The sequence below is a fragment of the Ornithodoros turicata genome, chromosome 1, assembly GCF_037126465.1.
Source record: "Ornithodoros turicata isolate Travis chromosome 1, ASM3712646v1, whole genome shotgun sequence".
Classification (NCBI taxonomy): Eukaryota; Metazoa; Arthropoda; class Arachnida; order Ixodida; family Argasidae; genus Ornithodoros; species Ornithodoros turicata.
In genome coordinates this window covers 207602152-207619401 of record NC_088201.1, presented here as the reverse complement: position 1 = coordinate 207619401, position 17250 = coordinate 207602152, and the positions used below count along the sequence as shown (strand labels likewise).

At 44.7% G+C, this 17250-nt stretch overlaps 1 protein-coding gene across 6 annotated transcripts in view; it reads left to right on the top strand.

Moving 5' to 3' along the window:
- The first annotated feature begins 3194 nt into the window (after nucleotides 1-3194).
- The window catches only part of LOC135379004 (zinc finger protein ZFP2-like), a 45352-nt gene continuing 31296 nt past the window's right edge, over nucleotides 3195-17250 (top strand). For 2 of the 6 annotated variants that reach the window (XM_064612231.1, XM_064612229.1), the window contains exons 1-5: nucleotides 3195-3555; nucleotides 3751-3859; nucleotides 7884-8119; nucleotides 10108-10278; nucleotides 14493-14657. In XM_064612231.1, coding sequence (XP_064468301.1) covers nucleotides 7987-8119; nucleotides 10108-10278; nucleotides 14493-14657 — 469 coding nt within the window. In that variant the 5' untranslated portion in view covers nucleotides 3195-3555; nucleotides 3751-3859; nucleotides 7884-7986. Of the gene's footprint in view, nucleotides 3556-3647; nucleotides 3860-7883; nucleotides 8120-10107; nucleotides 10279-14492; nucleotides 14658-15768; nucleotides 15868-17250 lie in introns of those variants that run through there. The other 4 variants (XM_064612232.1, XM_064612233.1, XM_064612230.1 and 1 more) reach the window with 4 other exon arrangements.

The window sequence follows — 17250 nt, the reverse complement described above, 5'->3', positions numbered from 1 at the left end:
AGTGTAAAATAGAACATATCCTGTGTTCTATTAAAAATAAAAATTATGCATGTATAGCATATAATGTGTATGTGTAGATGTTAGGTCTTAGTTATTGTACTATTTAAGCTAAATGTCGAAATTTCAGCTGTTTGAGCCTGATGCCCTCGTCCTTGACGCACATACAAGTGTGCCCACACCTTCGGAGGAGCCTGCATAGCGAGGACTCTGTCCCGGTGGCAAATGGAACAGTTCTTTCACAAAGAAAGCAGATTTCCGCCAGAAGACCAACAAGCAGTTTACTTGAAATACATGTAGTACCAATTACTTGTCGTTTTTCTGATTGCAAAATACTGGGCACGCTACGTCAGTACTGGAGGTTTTTGCTTCCTTCCAGTTACTCAACTGGTGACTTCAAGCTTACATAACACAATAATAAAAGAGGGCAACGAAGCAGGCGAACTGGTGTCGTGAGATTGTGTCACCCAGACTTAGGGTTATGGATGTATTACACAGTATTGGAAACCTGGTTGAACAATAAATTTGTTAAACGACAAACACTTATCAGACATCAATACGATGTGCAGAATGCTCTTACTGAATACGCTACAGCTGAGTTTTTGAAAGCATGGTGGTTGGCAACGCTAAATGTTCAGATTTACGACGTGTTCAACATTGAATACAGAATACGTGACGTGCTCATAAATAAATTCTTGCATGAAACATAATCTGCCACCTGTAGAACAATAAATGCAGAGTAAATCAAAATCGCCTGAAGGCGCGAAGCTCCTTTGAATAATAACAGTAATGATGTAAATGTACTGAGTTGAAACAAAGTAAAACAAAACATTAGACCATTAGATCACCCAGCCTTTTACGATAATTCGTGCAAACAAATCGAGCAACAAAGGGGGCACCTTCCAAATATCACAGGCTGCGTTCCAATACCTCGCGGCCGCGAAGCCGCCTGACTAGGCAGCTGAGTAGACCCCTTTGCTTGTCACTATTGGGACAGGCTTGCCTAGCCGAGGCGCCTGTGGCGCCATCTCGTTGCTCACGCAAGAAATGCGTACGGCGCAAACGCAGCAGGTACTAGCGTTTCCCGCTGTCAGCCATCCCGGCTGTCAGATGGTCAGGCGTATGACTAGACTGCATCGGTGCGCACTAGGCGGTAGCCGACTGAATAGCGGACTTGCCGAGATTTGGAACGAGACTTAACATGGCGGCACTTCCAGTTAGACCGCTAGGGAGTCGACTAACCGGGGTATTGAAACGTAGCCATAGTCTCACTTCACAACGCACTTCCTTTGTTGTCAGATTGCTAACATGTAAACGTAACTGCAGCTGACGTAAATATAACTGCAACGCCAAGCAACCACCAGACACTTTCCATTGGTGACGGCGATACAACCAATACATGTTACGGTGAATCGCTAGAGGCCCACGTAACTCATCAGCAAAACTCTCAAAGCCACGGAGGTGCGTGAGTTCCTTGTTGTGAACGGCCGCAGATCAGACGACGAATACATTCGATGAAAAAAGTACAGCTCGCATGTCATACTTGCCAGCTCAACTGTAGCAAACGATTCACATGCAAAAAGCTGTTCATTATAGCGTGTTATCCGAACGCCTCCAACCAAGAAAACGTAATACTTCAACTTCAACCCTCAGACGCGACCAGAGACCTTGTGACTTTGTATGTGCGACTGGACGGCGGCAGCCACAGCGCGAGCTCGCAGCATTGCTTGCCATTGCGCAACACCGGTGACGTACCGAGGAACAGAAGTGCGGTCCGTACAGTTACACCATCGACAGGGGAATATGCGCGGGAGAGGAGGAACGCGGAAGAGACGTTTCGACGCGCGCTCCTCGCAGAGTGGAGCGATTTCATGCGGAAAAATTTGTGGCATATATTACTGTATCCGCGGGAAGAACAGTTTCCAGCGAAAAAAAGTATGGGGGTTCGGGAAATTCCATAGTCCCTTTAAACCTCATCAGCGGACCGCCTGCATATCCGAGCTTTCGATTGCCCTCATGCTAGTCTTTTGCCTATTAGTTGTAAGTTCCTCCGCCCCCCTCCCCCGCCCCTAGGGAATTATTTGTGGTAGTACAAAAAAAAGGCAAGAGAGAAAGACAAAAAAGGAAGGTCCAAAACAAAAACAGAAAAGAGGAAGAAATCGTGCGAAATAGAAATGCACATAATGTTACTAAATGATAAGAAGGGGAGAAAATGACGCAAAGCGACACAAGTGGCTCCGTAAAGTGGGCTTCACCTGATAACAAATTGCTACATTTCGCCATTGATGGCGGAAATTTCCGTACAGTCTGGCCACAATGGTAGTTGTGTATGGTGGGCTTCACCTAATGCACCCGTGCGCTAGGTGAAGCCGACTTGAGGAATGGTGACGTCTACCAAAACAATGCCCAAGTTTCGTTTTCGACGTCAGGGTTCGATAAATATACTGTTGATTCGAAGACGCAGCGGTATGTATGGTGCGCGGTGCCCAACGCTAAAAACGACTAGTTTGAGTTTGTTTTTCGGTCACATTATCTCGATCGTTACGCCGTGATGTTGCTTCCTCAATATCGTTTCGAGCGTCGTGTGCACCAGCACCACTTATGTGCAATATTCTTTACCGCTGTGATTAAACCTTGACTTAGGACACGGACTTGAAGCAACTTAACAGCATGTTATGCTCAGCGCTCCAGTGGATGGTCATAGCAGACAACGCTAACAATCATCATCATCGCGCTTTTTCTGTTGCGCGTATGAAAATTAACACGATGAAGAATTAAGTTATTACGTTGCGCGCACAGCAGTTTTATTATTCTTAGACATATAGTTTTCATGATTTTTTGTTTTGAAAAGCAACTAGATGAAAGCTGCCAACTGTGCAAGAGTGGGCAAACCGAATCTACAGCTTATGTAATTCTGGAATGCGCTGCTCTAGGGGCGCACAGGTACGTCATGCTCTCTACAAGAAGCCCTGGGGTTCCGGGAGGATAAGAGCTCGGATGTAGAACTCCGAATAACTAAGGACCGGCTGAGGCAATGGACTACAAAAAATAAAGAGCAAGAGAAAGGGCAAAGGAGAGGAAGGTTACAACCCATTGCGTCGACGACCAGGAAGCAGACGACGGAACACGGAACGGAACAATCCGACCGGAAAAGGCAGAGCGCGACCAGGAGCGCCGCCTGGAGACAGGAGATCGAACGGCTGGAAGCGGTGCTCATCAGTGACTCTTATTTTTCCTGCGCTTGTGTTTCTTTGGGCACTCTAAACCCATAATAAGGAAGGAGGGAACTTGGACCTGCGCGACGTACCCTGGCCAGAACGGGCAGAATGATAACTTCGCGGAAATTATCGACGGACCAAAAACAGCAAGCATAACACAGAGCAGCCATTGGAGGTAAACGAAAGAAAGAGTTGCTTGCATGTGCGCACACTATGCAAAGTGGTGCTGGTGGCTGCTGGACCCTCGATACAAACCGTGCCCCTACATTCCATCCATCCATCTACGCGTGGTTGATTTGATGATGTGGTGTCCTCATTCCTCGCACTTTTCTCGATGCCGGTAAGTAAATAAGTTCGACGCACAAACTTTCAGGCTTCTAGTGACGGCAAAGTAGCTTCGGGTCAAACTTAGAAGAAGAAGAAGCCTTTAGTTTTCACTTGGAGGCATCGGAAACGTGGTGCTCTCTCCGAGGAGGCGATATTGGGAACTGCCCACAGATTTGCTAATATCCTTTGGTATTCGTTATTGCTCCAGGATTGTCCAACAAGAAAAACAACCAAGGAGTACCTGGAGCAGCACCTCGAACAGCAAGACAGAGACAGCGTGCTCAAGCAAATAGAAGAAGAAACAGCTACAGAAAACAGTAAGCTATGTCTAGCTGTATGGCATGTATAGTCTACAGAATTTGCCTTGGATGTAATTAAATGCGGTAACCTGTGACACAGAAAGGGCGAGATACATTTAGAAGAAACAATGAGATCTGAACATGTGAAGCTTTCATAGGAAATTACTATGACTGGTTTTCTCCTTAAAACAAGAAATAAATTGATCAAACAAAAAGAAAGACATAATTCAAATCGTGTGTGTGTGCACCGTGTTGTATGTGAATGATGTGGCAGCACGTTCCTTCCATGCCTATTCTTTCCTCATTTCTTCACACTGGTCTTCTGCAATTGCTGCACTTTTTGCATTTATTATTCCTTTTTTAACTCTGCATGAGAAGTAATTCTAGTAACTGAGCAGAATAGAAGAACTTCAATTCCCTGAAAGAAATTTGAGGAACTAACCGCCAGGGAAAGTGGTGGTCTTTCATCAGTGTCACCTTCATGGAGGTCATTTGAAGACCCTTGTAGATACTCACCAGGCTATGCTCATCAGTAGCCATCAGTTGCAGTATCTTTGTAGTCTTAAGAATCACTTCATACGTGGTATGTCCCCAAGCGTGAGAACCTCATGAAAATGCCAGGCATTACAAATAAAATGTTAGACAAACAGAGAGGACATAATAGTAATAATAATGATAACTTTTATTGACCACAGTCAGCAATAAAAACCGTAACAGACCTGCCTAAATGAAGTAGCTTGTGGCACTGGGTCTCAGAGCAGTCGACAGCAATCACAGTATAAGCAAAGTATTTACATCAAAGATAAAAATAGACATGAGACAACTGATGCTCTGAGGCTGGAACAACATAGAAGGGACAAATACATACAAGGCCTCAATTTGCCTAAGAAATTAAGGATGAAAGATGAACGTCACTGAAAAGGATAGCCAGCTGCAGGAGCCGAACCCACATCTTCTCTTTGTCCCTTGAGATGATGCCCTGGAAGTCGCTGAGAAGGCGTGTTAGCTTAGCTCAATAGACGAGTTCAGAAAATCCCAGTGCTCTTTGCGCACGCATTGCATCCTGGGCGCTCGCTGAGCAGGGGAACGTAGAATAATCCTTCACATTTCGCTTTCGCTGACCTTGACAATGGACAATGGACCGCTAAGGGAGAAATCGGAACAGTTTGGAGGTAACCCATTTCTTTCGTATTAGTAAACTCCCACAGTTCAAAGCGACGCTAAGCACTCTGGGATTTTCTGAACTTGTCTATTGGTAGAGCCTGGACCGGCAGTCCAGAAGATGTGGGTCCGACTCCTACAGCTGGCTAACCTTTTCAGTGACTTCCATCTTTCATAAAATAGACATTGTAGACAGAAAATATGTCCGTGTAAGGCTTTCTTGTGCTCGGAGTTAGATTTAACCGAGGGGAGGCGAAATGGGGGGGTTGAAAATTCTTAGGCCATTCTACGCACTCCATACATCTCTATACACCCTTCGACAGGATCCAAATTTGGTAAAAGGGAAGGGAACATGTAAGTTTTGAAACATTTTTGGAAACATGGAAGGGTGCATTGCGATACCATTTCAGACGCATGGCAATGGGCAGCCAGGCAAGCTCAACGTTCGTTTTTGTGTTTTGTCTTCTGTCCTGCCCCCAAGCTCGGGGAATATGTTGCCGATGTCAAGTATACATAGGGCGCCCTGTGTGCTTGGGTTTTATGTTCTTTTTAAATCTGGAGATAAAAATTGAGCAATACGATTTCCTGGAGCCGTAAAATGATCAAAATCAGATTATATCGGGTGGAGAATAAGAAAAAAAGGAGCTTCTCGCATTTTAAACACCTACAGGGCCCTAATATGCACCAGCTTGCTGGCATTTTACTTCTGTGTTCAAGCTTAGCTTGGTTGTCTTTGTCTTTAGAATGTGCCATTCTGGATGGTTGGATTCTAGTGTAACCTCATCCACTCACAAAAAGCTAAGGAAATACACAGATAGATTTGACATGTTGAACTGTAGAGCCCTTTGTTAGGAAGGAACCAAGGAATAAGTTAGCTGGAGTAATAAAGCCAAATTTTATAGCCTTCTCAATATTATGCATGCATAGGCATGCATGGAGTTCAGGTGTAAGATTTTTGTTGAAATTTCTTCAAAGAATAAGTGCAAGAATCTTGTGACTGGAAGTTAGTGTTTCTTCAAACGTGGTAGGTCTTAAATTGCCAAAGCAATATGGGTGTAAAGAAGCTATACCTGGTGCATTGGATGAGTAATAATACACATATATTTGGTCAGGAACACCAACCTTGATTGCCAGCTGTTTGGAAAGTATGTCCACAAATGAAGCTCTGATACGAAATGAGCAATAAAATAATAAAAATCACTGGATGAATGCTAACAGACTTCCTGGTGCTGTCCCTGCAGCGCATCTTTCGCTACAATATCTGTTCACGCTGATATTGGGCTTAAATATCTCAAAGATGAGTATAATTATTCGTATTATTTTTTATTTATTTATACCGTTGACTGCCTCTTGACCGTCATAACAGGAATGAGTCGCAAAATTGTTATATATCTACAAACAAATAGATACCAACTGCATAAAGTAACCACTGTACCAGAGAATCGCTATTCGACAGATATCAAAGTTTATACAACGGTTTCACGTGCCAGACCCAGTCAAATGCCTCAGAAAAATCCAAAAATGTAACGTCAACCTGCCCTTTTCTATTCAGTACCTCGGGAAGGTCATGAGCGAAATTTTTATCAATTGGGTCGTAGTTTGTAAGCCTTTTTTGAAATCCATGTTGATTACTATAAAACATATTGGGCTCCTCTGTGCTCCTCTTACATATTATGACTATAATTATTCCGAATTAATCCGTCGAACTGGGTAGCCATCTAACTCATCAATGTTATGTGGAGGCAGCTCATCATTCTGCTGTTCAGTGTCTTTCGGAATGGCACACACGGTCAGCAACACTTTGACTCCCTTATTTTTATCAAGCACATCTTCAAGTTGAGTATCAATTCAGCACACACTCCATCAAGTGGTGGTTGCTGAATCCATAGGGTGCTTCATTGTGTCATTGTGTGGCACAATAGTCCCCCCCCCCGAACATGTTTTCAAGAATTCAGGTAAAACCAGACATCTACCCGAAATCTTTGCGGCCCATTGAAAGGTCCTTCAACTTGTCGTTCTTGGTAAACCTTCAGAAAAGTGAACCATTGTATCTGAAACAGAACTATTTGTGACCACATATTTGTCCTCCTTTTATGATCCCCTGTCACAGCAATGGTTTGTTTCATGCGCCTTTCGTTTCAACCAAAAAATTTCCCGGTGACATATCAAACAGAGACCATAGCGCCCGATTTCTCCCCGAATTCTCGTGCGCAAATAGCGCCCGATTTTCTCCCTCCCGAATTTGAAAAGTCATTAAAAAACCCAAAAACGAAGAACTCTACGAATCCCCACTGGTTAGGTAGCACAAACCAGCCAAAATGCAACAGAGTACCTTAGATGCGGAGCTGGAAAACGGGTTTTTTGACTGGTGACATCTCTTTTGAAATAATAAGTGGGAAAATAAAGCGAACGGCAAACATAAAGAGATGATTTGGACGAAGTACATATGCAGCCGCCATGTTATATGACCATAGGGAAGAAATACTTGCTACAGATTTGTGTCGTCGTAATTGGTAATGTGTAGAGAAACGTTCTGATATCTTCTAGAACACATTCTAAAAATATGCATTTTGCATAATTTTAGTCACCACCCTTTCATTCTTCCAAATGCAACGTGTTGAATCTACGAAGTATGGTATTCAAATAGAAGTATTGTTTCTTTCTTCGGAAGAAACAGTGGCTACACGTGACTCCGTCGTTTTGGAACGTCTTCTGTTTTTCTGGGAACCCATGACACCCAATGAGTCGGTGTTTTCATCAGTACACTGTTCAGGGTTTTCATATTGTATGTGCTTAAGGAAACTGTTGCTGCAATATTCTTTTTTTTTTTCTTTTTCGCTTTTCGTCACACTTGTTTTTTTTAATTGTCACCAATTTACAGGGGATGACAGCAGCGAACAGTCTATTCCGCATTAAGGAAGAAGCATGAGGCACTTGTGTGTTTGAGTCATCACATCATCACCTTCGATCCACGACTCCAAGAAATGCAGTTCTCCGCAGAGTTCAACGGGGGTCAGCTCATGAGAGTAAAATCGGAACCACCTGATGCTGCGTTCCTACTGGAAGAGGACCGGATCAAGCACCGCAGCGATTCTCCACCAGGAGGCAGTACTGATGGTAAAATCCTCGTGAACAGTACACTCGGGCGGTTTTTTACCTTTTTGGATACCATCGGACTTCGATGGCTATTGTAAAGGGGCTCATTATTTCGTTCCGTACATCACCACCATCATTGGGGAAACTCCTCATTCATCATCTCAAAATAGAGATGTTTGTTTCTTTTAGACATAGGGTCTGAGTTTTTCGGGTTAAAATACCTAAACTGGATTCAGGAGGGGAAAAAAATCGGGTGCTGTTTTTTTAAACCGGCGTTTCAGTTAGTAAATAGTGCCCGTGATGCACAGTACAACCTGATGTGTGGCTCGATTCAGGGAGAAACGGGATTTGACTCGAATTGGTTCTAAAGCGATTCGGGGGGGAATAGTCGGGGTGAGCGAAGTTTCACGCGAAAGGTTATGTGAACCTGTTTATAGAATGTTGGCGAACAACAACAACAACTTTATTTTTAAAATTGTGAATTTTAGAATTGTGACGCGGAATATTGCTGAAGAACACACCGTAGTATAATAGGATTCTGCGGAAATACTACTCAGGCAATGAACGTTTCTGACTAGGATGTCCTAAGCCTGGCCATCTTACATCATATAGCAACAAGGGATTCCTTGTGTCATAGACGGACTGTTTTGCATACAATATGTACAGATAAGTTGCAGTAGGGCGTAACTATAGAATCGGAAAGCAGGCGGAGATGGCAGTCACAGGACTTGGAGCCTTGAGAAGGGCAAAGGATTCAGCACATTGGTGATGAACGTTCAAGACAACGTAGTGCAACGAGAAGATGTAAACGAAAGACAGTGAGGAACAGGGACAAACTTCCAACAAAGGATTTATTGCGGGGACACAAAAAATACACAGTTTGGAAGTTTGCGTTATTTTTTTCTTACATGGAATATATACATAAGCTGTTAGGGGACTGCTAGGCAAGCCCGAGATGCGGTCCCAAAAAGAAAATTCGTTTTTACGTGGAACACGTACAACGTACAACACTACCAAACGTGCAAGAGCAAGACTCTCATGCCTCAGCCCTGATAAGCATAAATTCCTTGCATGTGAGTGTCGCAAGTGGATGACTGATACATATACCTACATATCTCTGACGTGCATAAAAGGTCTCTGCGGGGAAACGTGCCTGTTACGCTGAAAGGACACACCGGCTTGGTAACCCAGCTGCAACCTAGCTGCAGCTCGGTCTTTATTAAAACAGGTTTTCTACATATGCAGGAAATGTGATTAAATCGTAACTGACGGAGTGTGAGAGAACTGGATGTTCTGAGGCTGGGAACACATAGAAAGGACAAATACATACAAAGCCTACATTCCTAAGAAATTAACATTAGCAATGAAAGATGCAAGTCACCGAAAAGTTTAGCCAGCTGTAGGACGTGAACCCACATCTTCGGGATTATCTGTTACCGGATTGCCGTGTCTGGATCGTACCGGATCTGGATTACCGGTGTCTGCAGTAATCCAGAAGATGTGGGTTTGAGTCCTACAGCTGGCTAACCTTTTCAGTGGCTTCCATCGTTCTTTCATCGTTAATGGAGGGTGCTCACATCACAGGTACGTAGGGATTTACCGGTCGTCCATTGGTGATGCTCACAAATAAGCAATTTATGCTTACTCTGAAAGAACACACTTCAGTTTGCGGTCGCATGATTCGGTCTTTAATGAAACTGGTTTTGTAGAAATGGAGGAAACGTGATTAAGCGGGGGTTAATGGAGGCCACACACATCAGAGGTATATGTAGGTTCTATATGTATAAGTCATAAGGGATTTACACTTATCAAGGCTGAGGTTCTAGGGGTCTCAGGGGGCATTGTGGTTGCCATGTGTGTACGCTGTATTCCTCCGTGCAATAAGTCATTCGTTGGAAGTAAGTGCATGTTCCTGCCCCTATCGTTTTATCTTGTCCGTGTCTTCGGTTGCATAAACTGTCACGAGCTCTGCGATGTGTCTTACTTCTCTCCCTTTAATTTCGCTTCAGGGGCGACTCCCGGGATGTGTCATATTAAAGAAGAACCCCGAGATGAACAACCAGTCACAGTAGTGAAAACGGAGCCTTACAATGTTGCAATCTTGGCAGGGCAGGAACCAATAGAGCACAAAGTCCAGCAACGGCACTGCGGAGGGTCCGCATCAGAAGGTGATAATTACGGTAAAATTGTCGTAAACTGCTATGTACTCAACGGTGGGGAATGCACGCACAAAAAAAGAGAGGTACAGAGATAAATGAATGATGCAACAGAACTGTTTTTTTTTTATTAGGCAGGAACAGTCAAAGCTCGTTAATATGACGAATGGCGTTCCCACGGATTTCGGTCATAAAGTGGATTGTGATGTTAACGAACAGCACATGTTACGATAACGCAAGGATAGAGAGGTAGCAAGCCAGCTGGTGGTATAGATCCATGCAGAGAGTCGAACCGAAACGTTTATCGGTTCGTTTCGGGTTTAGGTTCGACTATAAGTAGGGCCTGACTTTTTAGGGTTAAACCCGTATCCGCCCGATATTTACCCCCCGAACGAAATCTGTAAAATTCGGGTTTAACCCGAATCTACCCGAAAACATCCGGGTCGCGTGGCACACTCATAAGCGTGCATTAAAATAAAGTTTGATAACATTGCTAAACATTAGTTCCATGTTAAGACAAATTTTTATTAAACAAAAAAAAATCACCCGAATACACCCGAATTCCTGACGACAGAATATGCCGTAACGGGATTTAACCCGAATACACCCGAATTTTCAAATGAAAAATAACACCCGGTATTTACCCCCCGAATTTCGCCAAAAATAAAACCCGAAAAAGTCAGGCCCTAACTATAAGGGTTCAGCTCCGGTTCAGCTCCGGAAGGCAACTATAATGGTTCAAATCTTTTTATTTTATTTTTTTTCAAACGGTCCGGTTCCCGAACCGGTTCAGGGGCCACGGGTGGGAATAAAGCGCAACAGGCAGGTTAAATCACACTTCGGTTTGTGTGGTACAGTGCTTGAAGTGGACAGGAAGGCGTCAACAGTAGTTCAAGATTTTGAAAGATTTTGCGCGATATGAAAGATATGATTAGTAGTGGTTACGATAGGAGCATAACCATGAGTTACCACTTTGGGTCGAGTGCTACAGCACGTTGAGCTTGTGTCGCGGTAGTTAACTAACCCACCGGGTGGTTTACAGAATCTCGGCAGGAATATAACGGTCAATTAATCAGCCTGCTCCCTTAGCCTAAGTCTCTTAGGTCATTGAAACTATTGATTACCAGTCGGTAGACGCGAACACACGTTAAGCAGCGAACGACGCTTCATGACAGCCGCTACTTTCGGTTGCCGTTACTTCATGACACGACGTTTCATTCTTTTTCGAGGCTTCATTGTAGTTGGATTGGCTATAGCTCTCAGGCATGGGTGTTGACGTTTTTTAATTAAATTGGATCGGTTATCACTGACCGCCGCCGTGCAACCATGTCTCCGTCGGCCCAGGACGCATACTAAACCCCGTGTCCCCCACTACTTCCTGCTGTCCTCTCTCCATCTGTCCATGTCTGTACGACGCTCATAGCCACAGTGGCTTCGTGGCGCTATAACGCGGAATTAAAATATATACAGGGATGGTCCACCAACCACGATAGAATTTCGTAGTAAAAAACGTAGGCCCCGGAGAGACATGGGGTCAAGGGATTTTTTTTCTGCCAATCACTTTTGCCTCATATTGGTAACTGGTAATTGGTTTTATTTCATTTCAGTCGACGGAAAGTTAATTTTTTGAATTGAACTCCGAAATTTTCCGAAGCAACTTAACGTTTTCTTTGCGAAAATGGGTTCCCCGTGGTCATTTTACTCAGTATAGCGCATAATCCCACTCGGAATGCAATGGCAATTGCCCAAATAAACTTGCCGAAAATCCGTGGAAATGAGCCCTTGGCTCCGCCTCTCTTTTGACAGCTGGTAGTTTGAGCGCAAAGCTGCGAAGGAAGGAGGTTACATTGGCACCCCACACGAGGGGGGAAAGGGTTACAAGCCTTACCAATGGAACAAACACGTGCGGTGAGTGGGGGAATCGGAGCTATCTTATCGAAAATGAGGTCATCCGACGACCCTTTCCCCCCTCGTGTGGGGTGTCAATGTAACCTCCTTTCTTCGCAGCTTTGCGCTCAAACTACCAGCTGTCAAAAAGGAGGTGGAGCCAAGGGCTCATTTCCACGGATTTTCGGCAAATTTATTTTGGCAATTGCCATTGCATTACGAGTGGGGGGGAATATATATTTATTGAATGGGATGATGTGCTATGCTGAGTAAAATGACCACGGCGAACCCATTTCCGCAAAGAAAACGTTAGGTTGCTTTGGGAAATTTCGGAGTTCAATTCGAGAAATTAACTTTTCGTCGATTGAAATGAAATAAAAATGTTACCAATATGTGGCATTGGTGGACCACCCTGTATACAGGGTGTCCCAGAAAACGTGTCATTGAATCATAATAAAAAAACTGTGCCACCTAGAATCATGCGGTTAACAGCATTTGTTCTTATTAGGTTTTGCCACCTCCTAATGTGAATGTCATGTACACCAAGTTTAATTATGTAAATATTTGCGAACTGAACTGGGAAATTTGCCAAGTAAAGGTCACTTTTTTACCCCACCAATGTGAAGAGCGTGCCGAATTCACTCAAATTCATGATAGTTCACAGTGGTATTCACGAGCTATCCCATCGGAAAAAATAGCCGAATATCATGCTTTTCGGAGCATGGACCATAGCGCGTGATGACTTTTTGAGCGTAATCGCTCTCAGTGCGACGAAAGGAGGTTCCGAAGCCAGCCCACAGAATGATAGTAGAAAAAGTAACAGTTCCTCAAATTGGGAGAGGGAAAGCATTATCCCAGCGAAAGTCGGACGTGATAAGCCATGCCTGTCTTATCTCCTTCTGCGATGTCGGGGAGGGCTGGGTTTCCAACCTCCTTTCGTCGGACTGACAACGATTGCGCTGAAAAATTCATTATGCGCTATTCTGCGCGACCTCCGTAGAGCATGATGTTCGGCTGTTTTTTCCGATGGGATAACTCCTGAATATCCCTGTCAATTATCATTAATTTGACTGAATTAGACACCCTCTTCACATTGAAGGGGTAAAAAAGTGACCTTTACTAGGCAAATTTCGGACTTAAGCTCGCAAAAATTTACATAATTAAACTTATGTTACACGACATTCGCATGAGGAGGTGGCAAAAACCCAGTAAGAACAAATGCCATTGACCGCATGACTCTAGGTGGTGTAGTTTTTTTATTATAATTCAGTGACACGTTTTCTGGGACACCCTGTATATATATATATATTTGTTTTCACCTCTTAAATTTCAAATGTACAAAGAAAACCAACTTTGGTATGTCTTAACCTTAAATAAAGTTGTTGTTGTTCATTCTGACCACCATGAGGGTGCACTGTTAAAACAGAACTTCACCACATAGCACGCTCCTAGCCAATCATCATTGCGAATGATATCATTCTGCGTCCTGATTTGTTCAAAACTGGGTAGGCGCCTATCTGGGACAAGATAATGTGTCCCAGATAGGTGCCTCCTCCCATTTTCAACAAATCAATGCATAGAATGATATCATTCGGAATGATGGTTGGCTAGGAGCGTGCTATGTGGTGAAGCTCTGTTTTAACAGTGTGGCTGACCCTTTACTTTGTAAGTGGCTTATGTATGCTCGCACGCGATATGTGTCAGTTAAGGTGGACTCCATGTATAGCTGCGTATTTCACTTCATGAATGCTACCCAAGGCTGTCGTTGACCCCCTAATCCTTATATACATTAATGTCTAATTGTCTATGTCCTAGACGTTGATAGTCTTAGACGTTAATAGCCTAGAGTTAATAGAGTTAATTTGTATATACTTTGCGACTCCAGCAAATCTAGAGTGTTCCTGCACAGGACGACTTTTTCAGCAAACAACATTAAGGCTAAGAAGCTAATAAAAGAAGAAAAAGCAGTTTTATGTTCATGCACAATATGCAAAGCTCCACCCTTACCAATACCAACGTTCCCGGGCGTTTGAGGCTTTGTGTGTGCTTTGAGGGTTTGTTTTGTTGGTTCCGCCCTTAGTTCCGTACGAACCGTTATTTGAACCGGTTACCAGTAATTTATTTAACGGTTTAGTTCCGGTTCAGCTCCAAGATGGCGTCGACTGTTTCGGTTCGGTTCAGTTCCGGTTCGGCCGAAAATAACGGTTAATAGCGGTTTTTGGTTCAACTCTCTGGATCCATAACTTAAAAACCTGAGACCCCATCGTTTTATTTTGTGTGTGTCTTCAGTTGCATAAACTGTCATGAGCTTTGCGATGTGTCTTACTTCTCTCCTTTTAATTTCGCTTCAGGGGCGAATCCCGGGATGTGTCATATTAAAGAAGAACCCCGAGATGAAGATAAACGACCAATCACAGTAGTGAAAACGGAGCCTTACAATGTCGCAATCTTGGCAGGGCAGGAACCAATGGAGCGCAAAGTCCAGCAACGGCACTGTGGAGTGTCCGCATCAGAAGGTGATAATTATGGTAAAATTGTCGTAAACTGCTGCGTACTCAATGGTGGGGAATGCACACACAAAAAAGAGAGGTACAGTGAGAAACAAATGCTGCAACGGAACTGTTTTTCATTTTTTTATTAGGCAGGAACAGTCAAAGCTCGTTAATACAGTCAAAGTCATTTACAACGAATGTCTTTATAACGAAAAGACCGTTACAACGAAAGTTTTTCACGGTCCCGTCAGCGCCCCATAGGGCGCAATGTATATTTCCGACCTTTAGAACGAATTCCTTTACCACGAAACTACCGCAATAACGAACACACAGCAGTAGTTCGGCCGCCTGCGCATGAATCATGCCACGGTCCTCGTTTTCGGCATACGCGCTGTTTTGTGAACGGATCCGCGGAAGACGCGGGCGGGGGTCGTGTGCCCTTCCGAGTCACTATTGGAGATGACCGCGTATGAATAGCAAAAAGAAGAGTCCACAGAGGACTTTGGAACTTTGACTGCTGGGGTACTGACCGGGCTGAATGGGGCATAACACGTACTGGAGATGAAGGTTAATCACCCTTTCGGGCACGTTGCAAAGGGGGAGAAGCCCACCGGTGTTCATAAGGCTAGTCTGCCGCCAGAGATCGCCTGTCATCCGCGATGGCTGCAAAGAAAGCGTCCACGACACGAAAGCAGTTCTCCCTGGAGGAGAAAATGGAATCGGCGCATCCACACTGTCAGAGTTCCTAAAAGACCGGGCCAAGCTTGAAAGGGAATATGGCAACGGCGGAGGTGCACCATCACGGAAAAGAATGCGGGCTGCTAACTTCGAAGACGTCGACAAGGCGGAGTACAAGTGGTTTCTGGAAGTGCGATCCCAGGACATACCAGTGTCTGGACCCATGTTGTGCGCGAAGGCCAGAGATTTTTCGTGCATGTACGGCGTTGACCACAAGTTGAAGGGCTCTGAAGGACGGCTCCGGGCCTTTCGTGCTCGGCATGACATTGTGTTTAGAGGGCTCGCCGGCGGAGAAAAGTCTGCTCCTCAAGCCATCGCTGTGGGATGGAGAGAGCAAGAAATTGCAAAAATACTCTTGAAGTATGACCCCAAGGACGTGTTCAAAGAGAAGTCGCAGTAGTGAAAACGGAGCCTTACAATGTCGCAATCTTGGCAGGGCAGGAACCAATGGAGCGCAAAGTCCAGCAACGGCACTGCGGAGTGTCCGAATCAGAAGGTGATAATTATGGTAAAATTGTCGTAAACCGCTGCGTACTCAACGGTGGGGAATGCACACACAAAAGAGAGGTACAGTGAGAAACGAATGATGCAACGGAACCGTTTTTTATTTTTTTATTAGGCACGAATAGTCAAAGCTCGTTAATACAGTCAGTCATTTACAACAAACGCCTTTATAATGAAAAGACTGTTACAACGAAAGTTTTTCACGGTCCCGTCAGCGCCCCATAGGGCGCAATGTATATTTCCGACCTTTAGAACGAATTCCTTTACAACGAAACTACCGAAATAACTACGTTATTTTTCTCGAAGTTAGTTTATTATCTCATCACGTGGTGATGAGACAGACAGCAGTACCGTATTTATTCGATTCTAAGGCGAGGTTTTTTTCGCAAAATTGGAGTCCAAAAGCCGCCACCCGCCTTACATTCGTGACCGGAGCCTTCCATTACGCGCCATCATGCAAGCGCAAGTGCCCTCGCCTGTCCTCTCCCCTTTCACCCACGTGACCGTGGGGGCGCATGTAGCTGCGCAGCGTCTTTGGCGTCTTCAACGGCAGTTCAGTGGTTCCAGTCGTTCCAGTTGCTAGTGATTTCCACCGTGATTCGCAAAACGATTTCCGATGGCAACCCGTCGTGTGCACTACGATGCGGCTTTTAAGAGGAAGGTTATCCTTGACGCTGAAGCCTTAGGCAACTGTGCAGCGGGAAGAAAGCATAACGTTCCGGAGAACAACGTGCGTCGGTGGAGGAAGAACAAGGGCTCCCTGTTCACGTGCTCGGCCATGAGGAAAGCATTCACTGGCCCACGCAAGGGAACATTCCCGGAACTGGAGGAGCGTCTGACGGAGTTCGTCATTGCCAGAAGGAAAAGCTTTTTCACAGTGACAACAGAAATGATCCAGATCAAGGCAAGAGAGCTGGCAAGGGAACGCGGCATTCCATCAAGTGACTTCAAAGCAAGCAGAGGCTGGGTACAGAAGTTCATGAAGCGGTCAGGTTTCTCCCTGAGAAGACGGACGTCCGTGTCACAAAAGTTGCCGAACGACTACGAAGAAAAATTGGTGTCCTTTCAGAGGTATGTGATTGACCTGCGCAAGAGCTACGATTTTCTGCTGGGCCAGATCGGCAACGCCGATGAGTCTCCGATTTTCTTTGATATGCCTTCAAGCCAGACTGTTCACAAGAAGGGTGAACATCAAGTGACCATTAAAACCACCGGAAACGAGAAGTCACGGATCACCGTAATGCTCGCGTGTACAGCCGACGGCCGAAAGTTGCCCCCATACATCGTGTTTAAACGTAAGACAATTCCAGCGAATGAACCGTTTCCGAAAGGTGTCATCGTGCGATGCCAAGAGAAGGGGTGGATGACAGAAGAA